This window comes from Thamnophis sirtalis, unplaced genomic scaffold (genome assembly GCF_051295495.1).
Source record: "Thamnophis sirtalis isolate CommonGarterSnake01/CBP01778 unplaced genomic scaffold, rThaSir2_p1.2 scaffold_2, whole genome shotgun sequence".
Lineage (NCBI taxonomy): Eukaryota > Metazoa > Chordata > Lepidosauria > Squamata > Natricidae > Thamnophis > Thamnophis sirtalis.
Genome location: NW_028261382.1, coordinates 156,758,361 through 156,782,197, shown reverse-complemented (window position 1 = coordinate 156,782,197; position 23,837 = coordinate 156,758,361). Strand labels below are relative to the sequence as shown.

Below are 23,837 nucleotides of genomic sequence, written 5' to 3'. Positions count from 1 at the left end.
TTCAGCAGTTCAAATCTCACCATTCCAAGGTTGACTCAGCCTTCCATTCTTCCGAGGTAGGTAAAATGAGGTCCCAGATTGTTGGGGGCAATATGCTGATTCTATAAAACTGCTTAGAGAGGTCTGTAAAAGCACTATGAAGCACTATAAGTGCTATTGCTATTGCTAAATGTGTTGGTATAAATTAAATTAGTTCCTCTTTCCTCTATATTTCCTTTTGTTTAAATCTTATTCTTTTCCTGTGCTTCATCCAGGGGTGGATTCCTACCGGTCCACGCCGGTCCTTGAGAACCAGTTGGTCGGTGGACCCGGAAGTAATTAACTTCCGGGAATGCCGGCACCGACCCTGTCGCTTCAAAGCGCCCTTGCCGGCCCATCGCAGCTTGCTTGCTCCTCCGCCAGTCCGCACTAAAGTAAGCTAGCCCAGCCTGCCGCTCACTGATTGGCTGGAGTCCAGGCAATCAGTGAGCGGGCTGGAGGTGAAGCATTTAAAAGCGTGGCGCCAACGGCTAGCATTCCTCTTTTGAAGAGTCTTTCCCCTTTGGAGACTTCTCTTTTCAAAAGGGTCTTGTTCCCAAGATGCCTCGCATCGCACTTGACCTCCATTAAAAAAAATCCCTTTGCCTTCCAGGAGCTTGCTGCTTCCCCTCAGGTAAGCAACTAAGTGCGAGGGGGGCGACGGGACTCAGGAGTATAGCTTACTGAAAGCGGGTGGGCGGCAGTGGCCCAGTTTTCGCGAGGGAAGGCATACACCACCCGGCCGAAGGTGGGCGAGGGGCAGTAGTGGCACAGCGGCAGTGGCCTTCCCTTGCAAAAGCCGCAGGCTGGCATACACCATGTGGCCAAAGGCGGGTGGGACAGCGGCAGTGGCGGTGGCAGCCTAGCTTTCGTGAGGGAAGGCCTTCATGCCTTCCCTCGTAAAAGCTGTGGGCTGGCGGCGAAGGCGGCCTAGCTTGGTTACAGTATACTATGGCTGGTACAATACCTTAAAATAGTTACAGCATAAATTATTGCTGGTGGATTGGAATAATGGTTACAGTATACTATGGCTGGTATAATACCTTAAAATAGTTATACTATAAATTATTACTGGTGGAATACTTAACAATGGTTTTTAAGGATTTCTTTTATTTATAGAATATCTTTTTTTAATTTTTTGGGGGAAATTTTATTTTTTAATTATTTATAAAATATATTTACTACAATAAATGTTATTCCTTTTTTGCAAATGTTTTCTTTGTGATGCAATATGTTGCTTTTAAATGTTCAGACCAGGTTTATGTGTCTCAAAGTGGCTGCTTTTTTATGGACAGGCCAAGTTTCTTGCAAGGCAGCTTTGCCAGATTTAGTGTGTTTCACCCTCATTGTTTAGGTAATTCTGAGGTGGTTGATGGTTCTGTGAGCACCTGTCCTTTATAATTTCCCACAATGCTTTGATGGTTTTTATTCCAGTGGCTTTGTCTTTCCTGTCCTTAGGCTTAGGCAAAAAAAAAAACTGGTTTCATTTGCAGTCTTTTGGGGGGGGGATTCTTATTTTTTGGTGTTTTCCTGGCACTGTCATAGTTTGTGTGTGGGTGTGTGGGTGTGTAATGTCCTGCAGTTATCTACGCATTAATAATGATCTAGTAATATTTCTTTATACATTTTAGGGACCTTTCCTTACATAATTGGTGTTTTCTTTCATACTTTTGGATTTCTAATTTCTGTTTCCATTAGTTGGCAATTGCTAAAACCAATCCCACGTGAAAAAGCACCAGCACCGCCAGCTGCACCAGCAACACCAGCAACACCAGCACCTCCAGCACGACCACTAACACCAGTTGAGGTCGGAGAAAACAGCAAGTCCATTGACTCCACTGCAGTTCCACAACTTCTTGACTGCTGGAATTTGCATCAATACAGACACTTCAAGGACAAGTAGGATGGACGGGAAGTATCCAACAAGAAGGTGGGTTGTGAGTACTGTGCAAAACCCATGTTCTCATTGGAAAAGGTATTCATGTTTCCAAAGAGTGGAAACATTTCCAGGTGGCACCAGCAGGGAAAAGCAAGGATACACAACAAGCATTGCTCAGAAAAAAAATTAAGGGAACATTTTCAATCAAAGGCACACCTTACTTGTGTGGAGACCAGTAAGCAACAGGGGCAGGAAACTTTCACCAAACCCCTGGATAAGTCAACTGAGAAACATTTATCCAGTACTTGCACAATATTTTCTACCATTTACGATCTGGCACAGAGATGTAATCCATTCTCAGACATCGAAGCGCAAGTAAATCTGCTAAATACACTTGGAGTGGATGTGGGGTTGGCTTGCATTCATGAAGATCTGCAGTGAAAATCATTGAATTCATTGCAAACCAAATCAAGACCACCGTGTTTTCAAGGATTATTGCCAATAATCTAAAGGTGTGCCTAACAATTGATGAAGCCTCAACACTTTCAATGAGACCAGTGCTGACAGTTTTTGTTAGAGTTGAGGATCCAGAATGCCCAGCCACCATCTTCGTTGAGCTTCTAGAATTACAGAGACAAGATGCGGAGACCATATATTCTGCATCAATGGAAAGCTTGCACAAAGTTGGATTTACCACCGAATGTCTACGGAAGAATTTGATCGCTTTCTGCTCTGATGGTGCCAATGTTATGCTGGGAAGAAAATGTGGAGTCAGCACCAGAATAGCTCAAGAATTCCCAAACATCATCATCTGGCACTGCTTGAACCACCACCTGCAATTTGTGCTGGATGATGCAATAAGAGAAGTGAAGCAGATCAACCACTTCAAGATCTTCCTGGATAAAGTGCACGCCACCTTCCACAAATCCTGCAAGAGCCAGAATGACCTCTTCCAAATTTCCGAGCAATTGGGCATAGAAATTGTGAAGATTGGCAGAGTTTTGGGACCAAGATGGGCTGCCTGTAGTTTAAGGGCAACCATGGCTGTGTGGTGTGCTTATCCAGCGCTACCTCAGTTTTTTCAAGGCAATGAAAGGTTCCCAGGCATGGCTTCCCGTTTTGAAAATTTACATTTTTTGCAGGATTTGGCCGTGATGATCGACATCCTAAGTGAGATTTCTGTTCTGTCAAATGCCCTACAGGGAAGAGCGACAAATATCATTGTGGCCGAAAAGTTAGTGTTGTGAACAATTGGTGCTTTTGAAGTGCTACTACAGAAAAAGGGCAAATATGAGAAAGAACTTGTGGAATTGCTAAAAACACAAGCCTTCCAAAACATCAATTTAGCTCCAAACCAATGATTTGTTGCCTTTCCCCATGAAAAACTTTTGCAAAGCATCATCACCAATTTAAAGAAAAGGCTAATGGATTGCGACTATCTAAGAACAGGTAGCCTATTGCCAGCAGTAAAAAAGTTACACTTTATCACATATTTGGAGCCAGATTACTGGAACATGAAATATGTAGTCATTCCTTGGGGTGACGCAGAGGAAGCATTGATTGAATTTGGCAGTATTTTTTAATTATGAAATTGATTTGAACGACTACAGGGATTTTTTGGAAAATGTGCTGAAAAATCCAGATAACTACAAAATTCCTGACAGTGTCAGAAAAGCTAGAGATATTGTCAGGACAATTGCTGTTAGTTCAGCAGAGGCGGAAAGGGGGTTCTCAAAAATGAACCTCATATGTTCAGAGCAAAGAACACGCCTAATTGTTCCAAACATCAGTAATCTGATGGTGATAAGTGTTGTTGGCATACCTGTTGAGAGATGGGACCCAATTCCTACAGTGAAAGTTTGGTTCAGAGCGCACCACCACACGGCTGATGATCCACACGTAAAGACGAGGAAAGCTGCAACAGAGGAATCTGGAAGCCTAAGAACAGTATGGAGATATCAACAACCAGAAAAGTAATAACACAAGTAAGTACTTGAGTGTATCTCTTTCATTGTGTTTTTCTTATGTAAGGTGTAAGTGCCAGTAATTAAAGTCTTGCTTTATATATATCTCCTTTGTGCAGGTTTTCAGAGCAAAGTAAAGAAATAAGGTGGTGTGCAGAAGACCAGCAAACCAGCGATGCTTCCTCTGTAAGTAGCTGTATTTATTGCTGGGTGTGGAGTGGTCTGTGCTGTGTTCCTCCTTGAGATAGTGAAGTGCAAGCAATTAAAGTGTTGCTTTCTGTGTCTCTCCTTTGTGCAGGTTGTTTGAGCAAAGTAAAGCCAATAAACCTAAACCTAAATCTAATAAGGTGGTGTGCAGAAGACCGGCAAGCCAGTGATATTTCCTCTGTAAGTAGCTGTCTTTATTGCTGGGTGTGGTGTGGTCTGTGCTGTGTTCCTCCTTGAGATAGTGAAGTGCAAGCAATTAAGGTGTTGCTTTCTGTGTCTCTCCTTTGTGCAGGTTATTGGAGCAAGGTGGTGAGGTGGTGGTGCAGAAGACACAAAAAAGGACAGTAATTTTCCTTTTCTATTATTTTGTGTGCTGGTTTCATCCCAATGCAGTGAATGCAATTAAAATCTTGCTTTCTGTGTCTCTTCTTTGTGCAGCCCATTCGTTGGAGTCTGTGATACTGAAGACTGGCAAGAACAGGCATCTTCCATCTTTAAGTAGCTCTTTTATTGTTTCTGTACTTATCTTAATCTTACTGTAGTTCATCCATTGGAACAAAGAATTCAGTGACATCGTCTTGGCCACTCCCACCAGGTCACATGGGTGGCAGGCCACTCCCATCCTGTCACATGGGTGGCAAGCCACTCCCATCTGATCACATGGGTGGCAAGCCACTCCCATCCGGTCACATGGATGGCAAGCCACTCCCATCCAGTCACATGGGTGGCAAGCCACTCCCACAAAGGAGGCCACACCCACAGAGTAGGTTCCAACAATTTTTGAAACCCACCACTGGCTTCATCTAACACTGTTTACCCTAAAAGGAAATAATGTGTTTGGTTTCTCCAGTGTTTTTCCTAATGTGTATGTGTGTACAGGTGTCTGTTTTGCTTAATTTGTTTTAAATGTGCCTCTCATTGGGAAAATAAAAATGGAGCACATGGACTTCTATTCAGGATAGTATAACATGCTTGCTGTGCTAAACAAGGCACATATGCTTTTAAGTTGTATCTCCAGAATTCAAAATCCTCCTATATTATTCTTTCATTATCCTAAAATATCCAAAAAAAAGTGTTTGTTTTACTTGTCATAAAATAGAACATCAAGTGTAAAAGAAAATTAAAAACAATAACAAATGTAGCAGTTTAACAATACATTCAAATGCAACACGGGAAAACTTATATGTCCATAAATTCAGTTCTAGAAAGAAATAAACCTACAGTAACCATCAAAAGAGATCGATAATAACATTATGTTAACATGGCATGGGGAAGATGGGGGGAAGCAAAACTATACATTTACAGTGTTTTTAAAATACTTTTCATCTAGTGTAGAAAAGGCATTATAATGAGCGCCAGATGAGATTCTAAAAATGGGCAGGCAGTGTTGCTGAAAATAGTTCCTTCCAGTTTGGATTTCAGATTGATTAAATACTTAGAGAATTACCTCTGCTAACTATGAGGGGTCTGTGTTGAATGATCAAAACCTGGAACATGAGCTGGAATGAACTACTTTGAAGCAGATATTTATTTCCCTGATACAAGTAAAGTGATAGTTCAGATCCTTGTCTATTCAGATTCCAAGGCCCATGAAAATTCATTCCTGATCCACTTTTCAAGAACTTCAGATTGGTCTGCATTGGCACCATCATGGCAGCTGTGGCCCAAACAATGGTTAGGTTAAATCCCATGGCATATAGGGGGAAAAGGAAGAGGAATAATACCGGACTCAAATCAGACTGAATCTTATGGCATGATCAAACTGTCATGAACTTAATTACAGGCCTGGTCTTCGGTTTACCAGTTCATGGTTACCCCATCTCTCATTTTGAGGGATTATATAATAGGCCTTGTGAAGCAGCTAAGATTCAATTCAACAAAGTGAATTAAAATATTAAAGGAGACCAGATTCACTGCTATAATTAAGAGGCCATGACATAGAATCTGGTTATTTGAGAGCCTGCCTGTGTCCTATAGCATCTTCTGAGATTGACATGTTCTGGTTCCTTTAGTTAAACAATGCCATCCATTAGGATCCCGAAACATACCTTCAATGTGGCATCACTTACCCTCTAGAATGAGTTTGCCTCCATTCTGCTATTATTTATATTAGCAGTGAAGACCTTTTTGTTTGATTGCTGTGACCTGTCCAGAGTGATTGAGAGTCAGGTAGCGTAGAAGTTTAGTATGTTATTATTGTATACACAGTGATGAGATTCAAAAATTTCCGCTACTGATTCAGTGGTGTAACTAGGTGGGGGCATGAGACTGAGTGGGCATGGCCAACTTGACATCACTCACACCCATGCCCACTTAGTCACATGACCCCCCCACTAAGCCACGCCCACAGGAAAAGGTAAGAATTTTTTAGGATTTCTCCCTATCTACCCCCTCTACCTTTGCCAGTCACCCCTATTTCCCCTTCTTTAGTGGTCCCAGCCCTAGCATCAGTTCCTTCCCTCCCACCACTTTTTTGATTGCTTACCTTCCACAGCAGCTGGTCCAGAGTCTGGAAGACAAGCTGATTGGAGTTTTCGGTGGCCCCCAGCCAGCCGCTGCTACTGGAAATTGGCTGGCTGGCAAAGAAGCCTCCCAGCTTCTGCCTCTTTGAGACCTGCTTTGCATACCAGCTCTCAAAGAGGTGGCGGTTGACTGCAGGCTTCTGAAAAATCCTCTGGTCAGTGAAAAAGCTGTTGCTGTCACCACCATATTCTTCGTGCATGTGCATCCGATTGTCTTGCAAGACTGGGCAGGCAACCTGCAATGGGGGAATCAGTTTGGAGGCATGGCCAGCTGGCCATTTCTACCGGTTCACCAATCTGGGCAAAATTTCCACCACCGGTTCAGGTGAACCAGTGCGAACCGGCTGAATACCCCCTCTGTGTATACACAATAATGTGAAATCACAGCTGCCTGTGCTTAGTTGATATTGGCTTTCATATATATCAAGTTCTTCTCAAGAACCTAGAATGATGTATTGTATTGTCTAGTATACATGTGCAGACACCAGTAGTGTGGCTTTTTGTAATTGACAGATGGAAAATTTGTCAATGCACAGATTTTTTAAGTATCATTCAAAGGTTTATGGCACCCAGTGTGCTGATAACCACTAGGACCACCGGAGCCAGTTTAATATTTTAATTTCAATTTCCAGAATTTGAAACCTTGTGATCTTCTCCAAATCTTTGTCTTCTATTTTACTGTCCCCTGGTATTGCCAAATCAGTTATACACACTATCTTCTTTTCAATCATAATTAATGTCAGCATGAATCCCACAATATTTTAACCTCATGTTTTCACTATTTGCCAACTATTGTAAACCATCCAGATTCATTTTGGTGAAATGAGAACTGTAGAAATTTGATAAATAAATAAAGCTATATATTCCCACTAATTTTTCATTACTGGCACATGATAATTTTTTTACAGATGTTACAGTGAATCATTTTGGGGACCGTGTTACGTTGTTGTTTATAATCAGTTCATGAAGCTGTCCTGCTTGAAAGACTTCCAGCGTAACCTTTGTGAAACAGTGCCACCTAGTAGGATCCAGGAAAACATCTCTTCTCTGTTGTAATATCTACCCTGTGGAGCAGCATCTCCCTGAGATATGGATGGAACTGATCCTTTGAGAAAACCTTGAAGATCTGGCTTTGTTATCAAAGGAACAGATCATTAATAATCTTGATGTTTGTCTTTCTTTCTTTCTTTTTCTTCCTTCTCTCCTTCTTTCTTGTTTCTTTCTTTCTTTCTTTCTTTCTTTCGTTCTTTCTTTCTTTCTTTCTTTTTTGGTGCCTTCTAATCAGTCATGAGTCTTGGCAACTGCCTGGATAAGTCCTTGCAGTTATTTTGGCAAGATTATGGAAGTGGTTTTCTATTGTTTCCCTCTTAAGCCTGAAAGTGAGTAACTGAAAGCCCCAGGTGGCTTCATGAGTAAGGAAAGACTAGGAGACTCATAGTCTGCCAGTTTCTAGCCTGGTGTCCTAAATACTAAGCCAGGCTGGCTAAGCTGTAGTGTTGTTTATTTCTTGTTTTTATGTTTCATAGGGTAAGCCACCCAGAATCACAAGACTGATATGCGCAGCTTTATATTCTATCACCATACATAAATAAATACCTGAGCAAACCCTCATTCTGGCCTTTGGAAATGCTGCTTAATTTCAGTTCATCTGGTAGGAAGGTAATAGAGTATTGGGTGTTTAAGGATTCTTCAGAGGGGTATTCTTTGCTAGAACAGCTTCTGCAATTGTTACCTAAAAGCATGTGGGGGTCTGCCTGGTTGCATGAATTCCCCAACTGTGGATCGGAATCCAGGAACTTTGACTATCCCCTTTGAAAGTGGAATGTAGCAGTTGGTGTTTTTGAGTTTAATTTTCAACTGAAGTACTGCTAATGTCTGTCTGTTTGCAATCCAGGCAAAAGATTATATAGGTGGCTCTCGATTTACAACCATTTATTTAATAACTATTGGAAGTTACAACCTCACTGAAAAAAGTGACTTACGGCTAGTCCTTGCACTTACAATGGATACAACATCCCCACCGTCACATAATCAAAATTTGGGCTCTTGGCAACTGGCATATATTTAGTACAGTTGCATATGATTACTATATTTGACCTTCCCAACTAGATCCCAACAAGCAAAGTCAATGAGAGAAACAGGGTTCCAAGTACCATATCCATAGCAAACAAAACACTGAAGCAGGCAATTTCCTCAAAGAATAAGTTTATTAGCTATAGCATACTGGCACAAGCTGATGAAAAATGACTCTGATTATTCCCACAGTTTTCAGCTAATTAAAAGTAAAAGTCTGTCACTTTCTCAAAACAAGCAGTCACATGGAGCACCTTCAGGAATGCCCTTGGTTCCCAAGAGAAAGTATTTTGTTTTGACTACAACACCCCAACTATCTCTATTCTCTTCTACCTATCTTTTTTCTACAGTTGTCAGCACTGAAGTCTCAAAATGGCCTCAGTCACACCAGCTTCAGGATTGACAACTAGTTTTGCACAACAATCTCATAGTTCACTTAACATCTGCAGGAATCTACTTAATAACCATGGCGAAAATGGTCTTAAAATCAGGTGAGACTGTCTTAACAACTACCTTGCTTAGCAAGAAAAAAATCTGGTCCTAATTGTCATCATAAGTCAAGGACTATCTGTACTATAATTAATAGTTATACAAGCATTTGTGATTATGTATGGATTTTCTGATTTACAGGAGCCTTGTTAAGTTTTCAGAAGAGACTGGCAAGATGCTGGTCAGACGATTGTTCCTTATATATTTACTGCCTCCTTCCTAAAACTGGTGTAGCAGTTACAGTATCCTGGGTGCTGGCCTAGGAGTTTTACTTAAGCAATGCCTGAATGGTTGGGCAGATGATCACTTGCCCAAAGTTTTCTTAAATATGTCCAGATACGCTGTCCAAAATGATTGGGTTTTGGACTAACAATTTTAATGCATGCTATAGCATTCTCCAGGCTGCACGAAAAGCTTTTACTTTCTGGAATTTTGCTTAGTGTTACTGGTGGAGGGGGGGACCTTTTGCTTTACTTCATCCCAAAGCACTCAATGAAGAATACCTCTCTTCTTTTTTTCAGCTTTCCTTTGAAGTACTAGCTCTATAGCACAAGGCGTAGGAGGATTATAATGCAACCATGTTTTGCTTTCCTCTTAGAAGTGGGTGCTATTGCTCAAAAAAATGGGCAGTGTGGAGGGTTGTTTAATTCAAAGCTTAAGCAAAACAAAGCATTCATTCAAAGCTTCCCACAGCCTTATTGTTCAAAATGTATGTGTGCTTGAGAGAAAAGAGAAAAGAATTAAGCTGGTCTGACTGACCTGAATTAAAGAATGATATATTTTATGGGGGAGGAGGAAGAACAGTAATTTGTTATATTTCTGCCTCAGTTTCTGAGAATCAATTTCAGTGTGCTCAAAAAACGGCACCATTATTCTTTGCAGCCACTCTTGCTCTTTGTTAATGATACTTTTCAAACCATTTTTCAGAAATTTGGTGTGGATTTCCTCCTTATTTTAGAGGCCATGAACACTGCTAATTTCATTCTGTACTGTCTCCAGACTGTAAAATTGAAGACATTTTTAAAGAAGATCAGGTTTAACTTCTAAAACCTGTGTACCATATAGCATCTCTCAGACCATAGTAATCTTTTCGGTAAATTTAATCTAATTCTACAGAAAAAATGAACAAACAACCCTCAGCAGTTCATGTTTCCCTGTTAAGATTAAAGAAAAATAGAAGCTGAGAAATATTTGGTGTTTGTGGGTCTCTGTGTATGGAGGCCTGTGTCTCTGCATGCGTATGTGTGTGTTTTAAATTAATTCAGTACAGAGGTATGTATATAGTCTTCAGAAATTATTAATGCTCTAATATTTATTTAACTTAAGTGTTTAAAGATAAAGATGAAATGTGTATCAATATGAACTATGATTTCTAAAATGTTAATGTTGGTAAGCATAAAGTTGATTAAATTTTACATTCTAAAACAAAATGAGGCATTAATACATAACTGCAAAATATTTTAAATTATTTGTTATATAAGAAATGTTGCAATCTTAAGCTTAGTGAGCCATGACTGGCACAGTGGTTAGAATGCAGTATTGCAAGCTCACTCTGCCCATTGCCAGGAGTTCGATCCTGATCAGCTCTGACTCAGCCTTCCATCCTTCTGAGGTCAGTAAAAGGAAGAGTCAGATTGCTGGGGGCAATAGGCTGATTCTGTAAACCACTTAGAGAGGGCTGTAAAGCACCATGAAGCATGTGATACATCATTTTGTGTATTTAAGATGCACCTATGTACCTTGTTCTCATTCTCATTTGCTTGGGAATCCACCTGCAGGTGTAATAAAATAGCTGTTTTCTGTTGCCATAGCCTCCATGTCTTTTTTTGGTATAAATAAATTATATCTGGGATATTTTTCTCACAATTTCTGATATATTTCTTTACTTAAACAAAGAAACAGAATGAGGGAAGGCATGTGGGGCACAGCACCAGTCAGGAAGGAAGCTTGGAGATGTGGTGCTGTATGTGTCGAGAATGACACACAGGCCATTTAAGTCAGTTTTGTACATGAAAAGGCAATTTAGGACAGGAAGTGTACACAGTTTCATTATTTTTTCCTGTGCACTCCTGTCCAAGCAATGGGTTAAATTAGTCTGGTTGCCCTAGGACTGAGGAATCTTTTTCCTTGGACTCGCCTCCTGGTGCTGCTCAACGCCAGATTTTTTCCTCAGTCTGGCCTGTTTAGGAACTAAAACTGTGAACTCCAGCTAAAATCAATTTAATCCAAGGCTTGGACTCTCCTTTTTTGTTTTTCTCTTCTTTTTCCTTGATACCTATTTTTTTTGTTTATTTGTTATTTTTCTGATTGATTTCACTTCAAATTTCACCAGTTCTCCTTCCTCTCTTCAGTCGAGACTCGGAGGTAGGAGCAGCATGAGGGGTGGTGTTCCGCTGTCTGCGCCGTTTAAGGGAGAGCAGCGGTGGATCATTTGGTGTTCCGGATGTCCGAGGGCTAGCGGCGATCATCTGCGACCTTCCGAGGTGCTGCCGGCTGCAGGAACTGCACAGTCGGCTCTTTAAGCTCCCAGGTTCCATTTTATCATCTCCTTCTTCACCCCCCACACGTAGTGGCCATTTTGAATTGGCTTTTTTGTGCCTTTTTCACAAGGATGAACTGCCAGCAGCCGCGCTTCTGCAGATAGCTGCCGAGTTGCCAGCTGACCTTCTTCGGATCTCCGGAAGGGTCACTGCCACTCAGAACAGCTTCAAACAGGCGGCGCTGGTGTCTTGGCAGCTTGGCTGTCATCCACCAGCACAGAGAGGGCTTCTCTCAGCTGACTGGTCTCTCTGCCTTCATGGCACGTCAAAACCGCGGTCCACTAAAGCGCGCCCGATTAAAGCGCGTACGTGATATCATCAGCAGTGCGACAAATACGACCGCGGAGAAAAAAGGGTGCTTTAAAAAGCGCTTTTAAAGCAAGCCGATTCACATAAAGGTAAGGGTTAGGTTTAGGTTTAGGGTTAGGGTTAGGTTTAGGTTTAGGGTTAGGGTTAGGGTTAGGTTTAGGTTTAGGGTTAGGGTTAGGGTTAGGTTTAGGGTTACATTAAGCGTTAGGGTTAGGGTTAGGGTTAGGTTAAGGGTTAGCGTTAGGTTTAGCGTTAGGTTAAGGGTTAGGTTTAGGGTTAGGTTTAGGGTTAGGTTAAGGGTTAGGCTTAGGGTTAGGTTTAGGGTTAGGTTTGGGGAGGGTTAGGTTTAGATTTACGCGTTAATTTTAAGTTTACCGCTCACAGCGTGCTGTTTTCGTCGCGCTGTGATGACGTCACGTACGCGCTTTCGTCGAGTGCGCTTTAGTCTACCGCGGTTTTGTGGTGGAACCCTCTGCCTTATCTGCTGGGACTCGCAGCCAGTCAGGTTGCATTTCCCTTCCTCAACCTCCTCACCTGGTTTCTTCGGTGGATTCCTTGTGATTGATCTTGGCTCTGTGTTCACAGCCTTGGGGTTTCTTTTCTTCGGGTGGCTTTATGATTGCCTCTGGGTTTGAACCCACCTTAATTCACACCTTCTAAATTTAAATTACCTCCAACAGTGCCTGTTCCAGCCACCGGAGTCTTCATCCTACCTGCCACTCACCTGCTTCTGGTTCTTGTCAGTGGAGGTTCCTAGCCCTGCAGCTATGGAGCAGCCTGGACCCTCCTCTCCTTCTAACGGTAGACCAGGATCCTCCCAGGCCCCTAGCCAGGATTCCTTCTTAGGCAAGGGGAAGAAGGGAAGGAAGGGCAAAGTGGCCAGTCAGAGTAGTCACCCCTACAAACCATCATCCACAGCCACAGATAGGGATGTGACACGGAGGCAAAAGGCCCTCTAAAAGCAGTTCGAGAAGGCCCAATGCCTGACAGTAGGGGTGGCACAACAGATTCCCTCTGGGGTCGATCTTTCCCTTCCTCCGGCTCCCAGGGAGGACCCGATGAGGATCGTTGATGAAGAGGTGGAGTCACAGGATCTATCTCCAGATAGATCCTTGCTAGACCCAGGCTCCCCTGCACCATCTTCAGCCTTCAGTTTCTGAATTTCCCTCAGGGGAGGCCCCAATACCATCTTCTGTCAATCAGGGCCACTCATCTTCTAGAGGGAATGAACCTAGTGAAGCTCCAGAGCCCGAATTGTCCACTCACATGCAGGCGGTCATTGCCCATGCTATGTCCGAAGGTATAAGGCCTTAAGAAGAGGGACCAGGTCCTGGTCATGTCTGCCCCTCCTATACCCAGACAAGAGGTGCCTGCACCCAGTAAAGAGGCTCCTGTCCCCAAAAAGGAGGTTCCTGGCACCAGCAGCCGGACCCGCTATCCTTCTCTGGAATCCTCCATTGTCACTGAGGTCTCTGTTCTGGAGGATACAGAACAGGAAGAACAGGAGCTCTCGGAGGACAAAGACCTTCTTCCGGAGGCCCCTGCCCTAACCAGCCTTTTCAAACCTAGCTTATTTAAGTCTATCTTGCACAAGGCCAAGAATACTACCCAAGTGGGGGTCAAGCCCAAAACAGGTCAAGGATCCTCAGATCTGACCATTTCCAACCCTAATGATAGCATGTTCAAGGTGCAGGCCCCTACACAGGACCTTGTGCCTATTCCAGTCTTTTCATGGATGTTGTGCAGCAACAATGGGTCCAACCTGGGTCCCTCACTGCCCCTAGTGGTGTGAACAAAAAGCTGTATTCGGTCAAACCTGCCCTGGAGGACGTTTTTGGTCCTCTCTTCTATGGACCCCACACATAGCGGCCCTCACCTCAAATCCTGTCTTCCTGCACCTAATGGAGGGCCTCAAGGCAGAGGACAGGAAGGCGGAGAAGGCCCACCTGACAGCAGTTTGGACCATTAAGGCTTCTTCCTCTGCATCTTTTTTTCAATAGAGCCTCCATTATATGGTTATGTGAACTAAGCTTCCGGCGGGAGACACTCATCTCCACCGGGATGTAACAAAAATTATATATGTGGTACAATATTCTGCTGATTCCTCCCTTAATGTGGCAAAGTTTGCCTCCAGAGTGCTGGCCTCCAATGTGGCCTCTCACCGACTTGTTTGGCTTCATCACTGGCAGGCTGACCAGAAGGCCAAGTAGAAGCTCGCTTCTGCTCCCTTCAAGGGAACCAAATTATTTGGGGATGTCTTAGCCCCTTTTTTAATAGAATCAAAGGATAAACGTAAAACCCTTCCCAATCTGAACAAGAAACAGGATCATAAGACCATTCCCTATTTCAGGAGGCAGTCCTTTCAATCAAATGACTCCTGATTCAACTCCTCCTCAGCCAACAGGCCTGCTAATCAGCCATCAGACAGGTCTCAGGACTGGTAGCCCTTTCGGGACAGGGTCAGACAACAGTTTAACTACCACAGGTCCAACCGTGGCAGGGCCTCACACAGGCCTTTCCTCAAATCCAAGTGACCATCAAACTCCCCCTCTCATAGGGGGACAACTTCAATTGTTCATCTCCTAATGGGAACTGACCACGAAGGATGCCTGGTCCTACAGACAATCAGGGAGGGATTATCATTGAGTTCATCTCCTGTCCTCCCAGGAACTTTATCCGATACCCAACTTCTTGCTCCCTCAAGAAGGAACTTATGATCCAGGAGATTCACCATCTCCTGGAGATAAATGCAATAGAGCAGGTACCATCCCATCAAGAATGGATAGAATTCTATTCCATCCTCTTTCTGGTACCCAAGAGCTCAGGGGGGTGGAGGGCAATCTTGGATCTCAAGAACCTCAACCATCACATCGCATACAGGAGACCATCCGTTCAGGGATTCGCCCTGAAGGGGACCTCCTAACGTCCATTGACTTAAAGGAGGCTTACCTACACATCCCAATTCGGCCTAAACACTGAAGGTTCCTGCAGTTCTTTTACGCCAGCCGACATTATCAATACAGGTCCCTTCCATTCAGCCTGTCTTCGGCACCCAGGACCTTCACAAAAATCCTGTCAACAGTTGCAGCGCACCTCAGGTGCAGGCCTGTAAGGCTACAATGTTACCTGGACAATATTCTCATCCAATCATCATCCAGGAAACAGGCCTTGCGGGACCTCCGGATCACCATAAGGTCCTTCCAATCCACAGGTTTTCCGTGAACCTGGAAAAAAGTCATCTCTCCCCTTCATCCAAAATTCTCCACCTGGGGGCAGTAATAGACACCTCCATCTGAAGGGTGTTTCTCTCCCAGGACAGAATAGATAGTCTAGTCTCCCAGTCTGCGAGATCCAAGGGTCGAGACAGATTCCTGTGATTCTCCTCTCACAACTGTTGGGGAAGATGATTTCCTGCATCTCAGTCGTCCCCTGGGCACGTCTCATTCCTGGCAGTTGCAGTAGCTCCTCTTACCTCATCAGAGGGTCAACATAAGCAACTCCACCATGAAGGTTCGTCTTCCTCCGGCTGTGAAGAGGTCCCTCAGGTGATGACAATCACCTGCCCTGCAAAAGAGCCATCTCTTCAAGGAGCCGATGAGGGTGGTCATCACAACGGACTCCAGCCTGGCCGGATGGGGTGCACACATGGGACATTGTGTGACTCAGGCAAGTGGTCTCCAGCCAAAGCGGCTTCCAGCATAAACTTCCTGGAGCTACGGGCAGTGAGACTCGCCCTGCGACATTTTCAAAAGGACATTCTACACCAACACGTACTCCTGATGACGGACAATGTGGCCTCCAAGGCACACATAAATCGCCAGGGTGGCACATGATCCAAGAAACTCATGGCGGAGGCAGAGGCTCTGGGCAGGTGGGTGGAGCATCATATCGACTTTCCCGCAATGCACAGAAAAGGACCATTCAGGTAAGCCAATGGTCATTTACCTGTGCACTGCTTGGAGAGTCCAAGCAATGGGACATAGCCAAGTTACATGTCACTAGGGCAGGAAGATGTTCTGTCCTGGGATTCGGTCATAAAAACAACGCCCTGGAGAAGCCAATGGTCATTCTCCTCCCTTCCTCCCTTGCTTCAAATCTAAACAGAGAAACAGAATGACAAAAGGTGAGGGGAAAAAACAGTGGGAGCAGGAGTGTCTTCTGACATTAATTTCCTTAAAATCTCTCAGGGAGCATTGGAAATCCCTTCCTTCCTTCCTTCCTTCCTTCCTTCCTTCCTTCCTTCCTTCCTTCCGCTTAGTCAGGAGAAGCAAATGTGTGCAATACTGGTAGGAAACTGCCACAAAATGTTGAAAGTGAACTGCATCAGTCTTTAGCACTGAAGCAGACACAACATCTCCAAATTTCATTCCCGGAGGTGTCACGGGTCCAGATTTTGAACACATTCTATAACTTAGTGCATTTGAGATATCTCAGTTCAAAAATTGTTACTCTATGACAGTGATGGCAAACCTTTTAGACATTGAGTGCTCAAACTGTGCATGTATGCATCCCCAAACTGAAAGGTGTGCATGTGTGCTGAACACGCACATGCACAGATATGTACATGCATGGACATGTGCACATGCGCACATGAGCAACAGATACCTGAAGACCAGCTGGCCAATGGGAGGTGGGGCATCCTAACACTGGCAGTGCAGCAAGAGATAAGATCTTTTTCTTTTGTGAGCTTCTGTTTCGTCATTTGCAGGGAGACAGAAACTCACAAGAGATCCCGGATATCTGACCTGGGGCAATGGCACATGTGCCACCAGGTAGGGCTCGGGGTGTCACCTCTGGCACATATGTCAAAGGTTCGCTATCACAGCTCTATGATGCACCATTTTGTGCAGCTGAAGGTCATGTCAATGAGAGTTTTAGTAGAAGTTTGTATATATTAAAAAGAAACAAAATAATCATAAACATCAACAATGTCTCTGCACACTGTTATTGGTTTTCTTAGGTCATGAATATTCAAGATATAGCAAATTATATTCCTTTGAGCATTGCTTTAATTAAAGCCATAATAGCCATAATCTGAACATTACCTTTATCATTCTTAATGCTGCACAAATTGCAATACAAATTCTTCCTATTTCCAAACATTAAGATAATCTAAAACATTATAGCCCAAGGCAGATGGTATATTATTGCACACCGTATAATCATTTCAAATACATAAATATTATTTCTATGGATGAGAAATGCTTTTCTTTCTGAACCTCTGGAATCCCTCATTCAGAAAATGACATCTATAACAGCGAGTTAGAAAAGAAAATGTGAGATTGTTTGAAGCCTATTTGCACTCAGATAGGAACTGCTCCAAGGATATTTGTAGAGCAGACTGTTACATATTGAAACGAGCATTTCTTTCCATTTAAACTTATTAAGTAATATTGCTTCTGATTTTTAATAGTGGAAATTCTGCAGCCATTTATCGATGTTAATTGCATGCCATGGGGAAGCATTGCTTAGCTGATAAGACCACCGCCTATGTGCCTCCATGCTGAGGTGCTCAAGTAGTACTATAGGTAGTCCCCCTTTAATGACCACAATTAAGACTGGCAAGTCAAGACATTAAATGAAGTGCAAGTGTGCTTACAATCTTTCTTCAGCTTTTCTTTGCTTTAGAGACCTATGAAGGTCATAAATGTGAGGAATGATTGCAAAGTTACTTTTTTATCACCGTCATTACAGTCACTAAATGAGACAATTGCTAAACAAGAACTGCCTGTTTAAGGAGTCTTTGCTCTATCAAAATATTAGGCTGTGACTTAAGCTTTATAGTGAAAAACTCAACTTTTGAATATGCACCTAGGAAACCAACTCCTGGAAAGCTGCACTTTTCAACTTCTCACTTCTCTTGTAAAAGGATGGCATGTATTAATTAGTTGCGTGAGAGACAGCTACAAGTAGTACTTTGTCCTTTAGCCAGAGATCAGGGCCAGATTATATTTCTGCTTCAATATATTCCTTTTATATTGCAGGAAAAACGTGGTTCTCACATCAGCTGCTAATTCATTTCTGTTATGAACAACCTTTGTACTCAACAACTGAAGACCTAATTCTTTTCTCCAAATGAGTCTCCTACGGGTTCAACATTCCTTTTCTTACAATGGCTGTTTTAAAAGTAGCTTCTTCATAGGCTATCCCATTCATATTTTTCCCTGTGCAAAGAAACATGCTAAGAGTAGGAGGGCCCTAACCCTAATACCAGAATGTCTCCTTTCACAGAATGAACAAAAGAGAATGAAACATTCATTAAACAGGAATTTCCCTTGTATCTGATACCAGATACTTGCATAATCTGATTTGCATAGATTTTGGGGGTCAGTTATACAAAACCTCTTTTCCTGATGTTTTGAAAAGTACAAGCATTTTGTTGAAAAGTTCGTTGCAATTTATGTTACTTTTATGTTAAGATGATACAGAGATTCTACCATAGGGACTCTTTAATAGTGTCTCAACTATAGAGTCTTTAATATGCTTTCTGAACTTCATTGTTTGCTTCCAGACATTTCATTACCCAACTAGGTAACATGGTAAGTGCTACTAAGTGTGAGGTTTGCTCTCTGTTTATATACAATTGTTTGCCCTGTGAGTTTTGGTGGAGTGTGGTTTTCTTCTTGTTAGTTCCTTGAGTAGGGTTGTTGTTGTTGTTTTGCTTGAATGTTTATCTTGAATGTTAATCCCTGCTTATCAAGGTGCTACCTGTTGGAGAGGATGAGTTCTGGTCTTTTTGTTTCCTTCTTACCTGTATTATTGTCTTTTTGAATGGTGTGTAACATAATCAAAGTAACAACCCACAAGAGGAGGTATTTAAGAATATTGTTCAGATGAGTATAAATGCACTTCAGCAATCCAAAACACCAGAAAAAGGGGATAGACTATTTTCTATTATTTCAAAGAAGACAGACTGTCTGTACAACCTCTTTCAACAAAATTGATACTGTGCAATTTTATCAAAATTGCCCAAGCACTCAACCTGACATACAACCAATAGAAACTATGATTAGAGCTACATTGTCAAGCACTGCCATACAATAGAAATGTTTTGGAAACAATCAACCAGTGGTGGGTTGCAGGCGGTATGCCCCAATACAGGCATACCAGTGCCTGCCAGGAGCACTGGGTACCGTTCCGGTATGGTGCTCCGGAGAGCCCACTTACCCGCCCGAGCTCCTTCCCTGTATTTGAGCTCTTCCACGCTTCCAAGCATAGAGCATACAGTGCTTGCGCAACGCTCCACTGAGCAGCTGAAGCATCACGGAGGTGTCACAGAGCATCAAAGAAGATAAGAATGCATGTGTGTGCTGTGTTTGTGTGTATGTGTGCGTGCGTGCGTGCTGTGCACGTGCATGTGGGGGATGCCAGGCCCCGTTGCACCATACCGGTTGCACCAGGATCCGGAACCCACCACTGCAACCAACAGACTATTACCACTGTACAACATCACCATAGCACACAAACAAACTAAAGCCCTCCAAAACTTTTTAAGTAAACCAAAAGACCCCCTATCCCAGGAAGAAAAAAAATGGAGTTATCTACAACATACAATGTAAGGACTGTATCAGCCATGAGGTGAAGACATCAGAAGATATGATGAAAACTTCTTAATCTCATAACACATGGACAGACTCAACCATAGCGTCCGTTGGGAAACTATGACCACCCCAAAAAAGGTAAACAAAATATGCTAGGAAATTTCTGAGAGCCTGACATTCAGACAAATCAGCTATTAATAGGCACATAGTCTATTCCAGGGGTGTCAAACTCAAGGCCTGTGGGCTGGATCTGGCCTGCAATGTGGGTGGATCCACATTGGGACTGTCTTGTCTACCCAGTGTGAAGAGGAAAGATCAGGCCAATATAGCTTTGGCCTAGTCTACCCAGTGCAAAGAGGAAACCAGTTGGGTAATGAAATGTCTGCAAGCAAGCAACCAAGTTCAGATAGCACCAAGGGTTCAAAAGTTCAGTCATGAGCTACAGTACTTATATTTTTTTTCCAGTGACTATGTTTGCAAATGCTAATTAGTTCTTAACTCTTGCTTGCAGGAATGCATTTGAATAAAAGGCATTCACTGCATTTTACCATTTACATACTGTTAACATTTTCATCCTATTACTTAAACAAAAAATTGCCAAATGTTGCTATATTCAGGAAAGAAATTAAATATGTATTTTCCATCTGCATCCTTAACTATATACATTTCCTTTATAATGTTTGTTTCCATAAATGAAAGAAACACTTCTTTGCTTTTTGCCTTAGCTTTTAACATTTGGCTAAAATTAACTATCTACTCAAGACAAGAGGATGTCTTCCATGACTGAAAGGATATTAAAAAAAATTCCATAAATGTTTGACTGTCATTTGTAAATCCAATCAAACTGACCTCACTTCAGAGGGGTGAAACAGGGATTGCTAATAGCTTCCTTTCTCTGTCAAAAAATCTGCACATTTACAAAAAATGTATTGTAAAAGATAATTGAAGTTTCTTAAGGTTGCGTTCAACTTTTAAAATCCATTTGGAAAATTTACATTTTTGCAATACAAAGGAATTTGTTTTTAAAGCAATTTCTCTTGAAACTTAATTGCATAAGTTATTGGAAGCTTATTTCATTGTTTTCATTTATTGTATATATGTATGTATGTATGTGTGTGTGTGTGTGTGTGTGTATATATATATATATATATATATATATATATATATATATATATATATATATATATATATATATATATATATATATATATATATATATGCCACTGAATCATATAAACTTACAGAGTCTTATAGTCAACCATAAGGACAATGATTAAAACATCTCTGGCAATGATCAAGGTTGACTGTTTAAGCATCTATAATAAAAAAAAATAACTAAAAAAGTACATTTACAATAGCAATAAGAATTGCATGGTGCTTGAAATACCATAAATATCTCTACTGAAGAAAATGTCAAACATAATAAGGACACTATATTGAAAATCATCCATTTATAGTCATACATTATTTGCATCCATAATAATAATTTAAATGCAGTTATTGATGAAAATGTCAAACAGCCACCAAAGATTTTCTGAAACAAGTCAGTCTGAAGAGACCCTCAGAAGGGCTGCAAAATGGGAACCAATCTGATATCACATGGAAGTTTATTTCATTATGTAGGAGCCATCTTGACTTCTGTTTCCTTGACTTTCCAGAATGCAAAGCAATGAAGTGTCTCTCTCTCTCTCAATAGGTTCATACTGATTGGAGAAGACAGTTCTGAATATACTTTGGTGCCAAGCCATGTAGGAGTCAAAACCAGCATTTTGAATTGCACTTGAAAACTGCTTACAAAAATTCCAGACAGAATTGCAATTGAAAGTGAAGCTAAACTGTGAAGAAAAATAGGAGTAAGAAAGGATTTAATGGATTTAAAAAAACATTTTTAAAAAATCTTAAATATTGACTGACTAATATGACCGGCGGAATGACCTTGGTCTTTATATTGTTAGTGGTAGAGAGCTGAGTTTATTTGGAAACAATTTATTCCTGCTGTGTATAGTCCTTTGCAGATTAGCCATGATCTGACTCAATGAGCTGGTTTTCCTTTTCTCTTTATCAACATAGTGAAGCACTTCATAGAGGCAAATTGTTCCATGTCCATGGAGACTCAAGGAGGGGACAATTTGCTTAAATTGACTCTTTTCCCCTGCAATCAAAAGTATCTGTGCAGCCTGGTTAGAAGCAGAACATTGGTTTGCACTGTCTTTGAAGCTGCACCTAATTTCAATTGTTGGCCATTTTCTTGCCTATTAAGGCAAATAAATGCCTGCATTGATTTGTTAATTGTGAATTATCAGTATAGTCCTAAATTAGATATACGGAAGAGAAATAGATGTCCCCCTTCATCCATATACCTGCTTTGAACATGTTCCCTTGCATTGTTCAGAAGGAGCTGAAAATAAGAAGCCAACAAATCATAGAAAATGAATGTCCCATGAAAACTTATCCCCCAAATGAAGGGGGCATAATTCATCATTCAACAGCAATAACAAATCAGTATGGATGCCATTCCAATTTATTGACCATAGTTGGTGAAAGCAAGATCCAAAATACTCTGTATTTATTACCAGCATATTACAGTTAGAGTACAATTGATTATTAACAAGAAATAATCAAGAAAATGAGGATTTAAAGAAGTTTCAGGTTAACATTTTACCCCTTCCCTTTTGTGGTTATTGTTGTCATCATTCTCACGTCTTGTCTTTTCTCCCCTTTTTCGCTTCAGGTTGACATGCTTTCATGTGTTTGAACAGTAACATTTTGCTTTTCAACCAAAAAACTGAATTTGTATGTAGGTTAGCAGTAGTGGGAATTCACTACTGTGGTTGAAAATACTTTGCAGGTTAAAAAGCAAAAGCCAAATACCACACTACAAAGAAACTTGGGAAACAGGAAAGGGGAAAAAACAGGAGGAGGGATGAGAAGAAGGCATTTTTTACCAGCTTAAGAACAAAGATGATTGTGAAGTGATATTTACATCCAAATGAATATAGCAACATAAAATGTTTTATCTGGAACTATTTACCCATCAGGGCTATTGGCCCATAAGGTCTAATCCATGTGAAGTATTCCATTTCTTTAGGAAAGCATCTAATTGTTTCTTCAATTATCCTTGTGTTCTGCCTAAGCAATAGAGCCTGATAGGCCATTCCATATGTTTATAATGTTCTAAGAAGAAGAAAAAACAAGGGAGTTTACTAACATCTGTTTTGCATTAGCTGGTTTTTTAATTTCCATTCATGTCTCTTGAAATTCATTTTAAATGAGAAACAAAGATATACTGTCACCCAAATCCAACTCCAAGTTAGATTTAAAAAGCTGAATTCAATTCAGTTTAGCCTTTGCGGCATTATTACAACTTAATTCCAAATACTTCAATTTAACTAGTTTTTCAGAAAGAACATTTAGCAACTTGTAATTTTGAAATACTGCAGTCTGTTTCCTATTGCCTATTATTGTAAATATCCCTTAGTCTGTAATGTTACCAATTTTTGGAAGAACTAAACAGCATAACTCTTTTCTATTATGGACATTAATTGTTAGAATTAAAAAGACATGTAGACACCAGATTTAGATATTCATTCTGTCTTCTAAAATCTCTCCTTTTTCATTGAGTAGATTTTTAAAGACCCAGGAGTACTAGTAAACCTTAACATTTATTTATTAAATCCAAGTTCAGAACACAGGGCATAAGATTATGAGTGTGTCAATTTTAAATTGACAAATACTTTATAATTTTCAGTTAAAAGAGATTTGGTGATAAATTTTTATCCACTATCTAAACAGAACAAAACAAATCCCTATTAGGGAACTTTAACAGGGCTGTCCAGAAATGACTACAGTATTGTCAAAGTCAAAAATCTGTTTGAAATTTCAAGATTATGATAGCTAAATAGTTCAACATATTCATTGAAGGGTATCTTTCTCGATATCTATTTAACTATATTCTAGTTATGTTACCTTTGTTCCATACATTTTCAATACACATGAAAGCACAAATACTACTCTCTCTTATACAGTATTTTATTTATGACATTCGACAAATCAGATTAATATACATAAAGCAGAACAAAGTTGAACTATGTTAAATTGTTCAGGTTCCCAATTAACATTTCAGTTGGTTGATTGATCAATTGATGATTACGTACCATCAAGTTGATGTCAACTCTTAGCAACTATATAATAGTTTATGTTAATTCAGGAATAAATTATATTGAATTTAACAGAGATAACCTCCAAATTAATGAGCATAAGATTACAATCAGAGCTTGAAAATATATTTTTTTAAA

The 23,837-nt window shown here is 41.1% G+C and overlaps 1 protein-coding gene across 1 annotated transcript in view; it reads right to left on the bottom strand.

Annotated features, from left to right (window-relative positions):
- Positions 1–6,796, bottom strand: part of LOC148049244 (uncharacterized) — a 51,029-nt gene extending 44,233 nt beyond the window's left edge. The window contains exon 1 of the mRNA XM_087703585.1: positions 6,554–6,796. Coding sequence (XP_087559711.1) covers positions 6,554–6,796 — 243 coding nt within the window. The remainder of the gene's footprint in view (positions 1–6,553) is intronic.
- Positions 6,797–23,837: the final 17,041 nt, after the last annotated feature.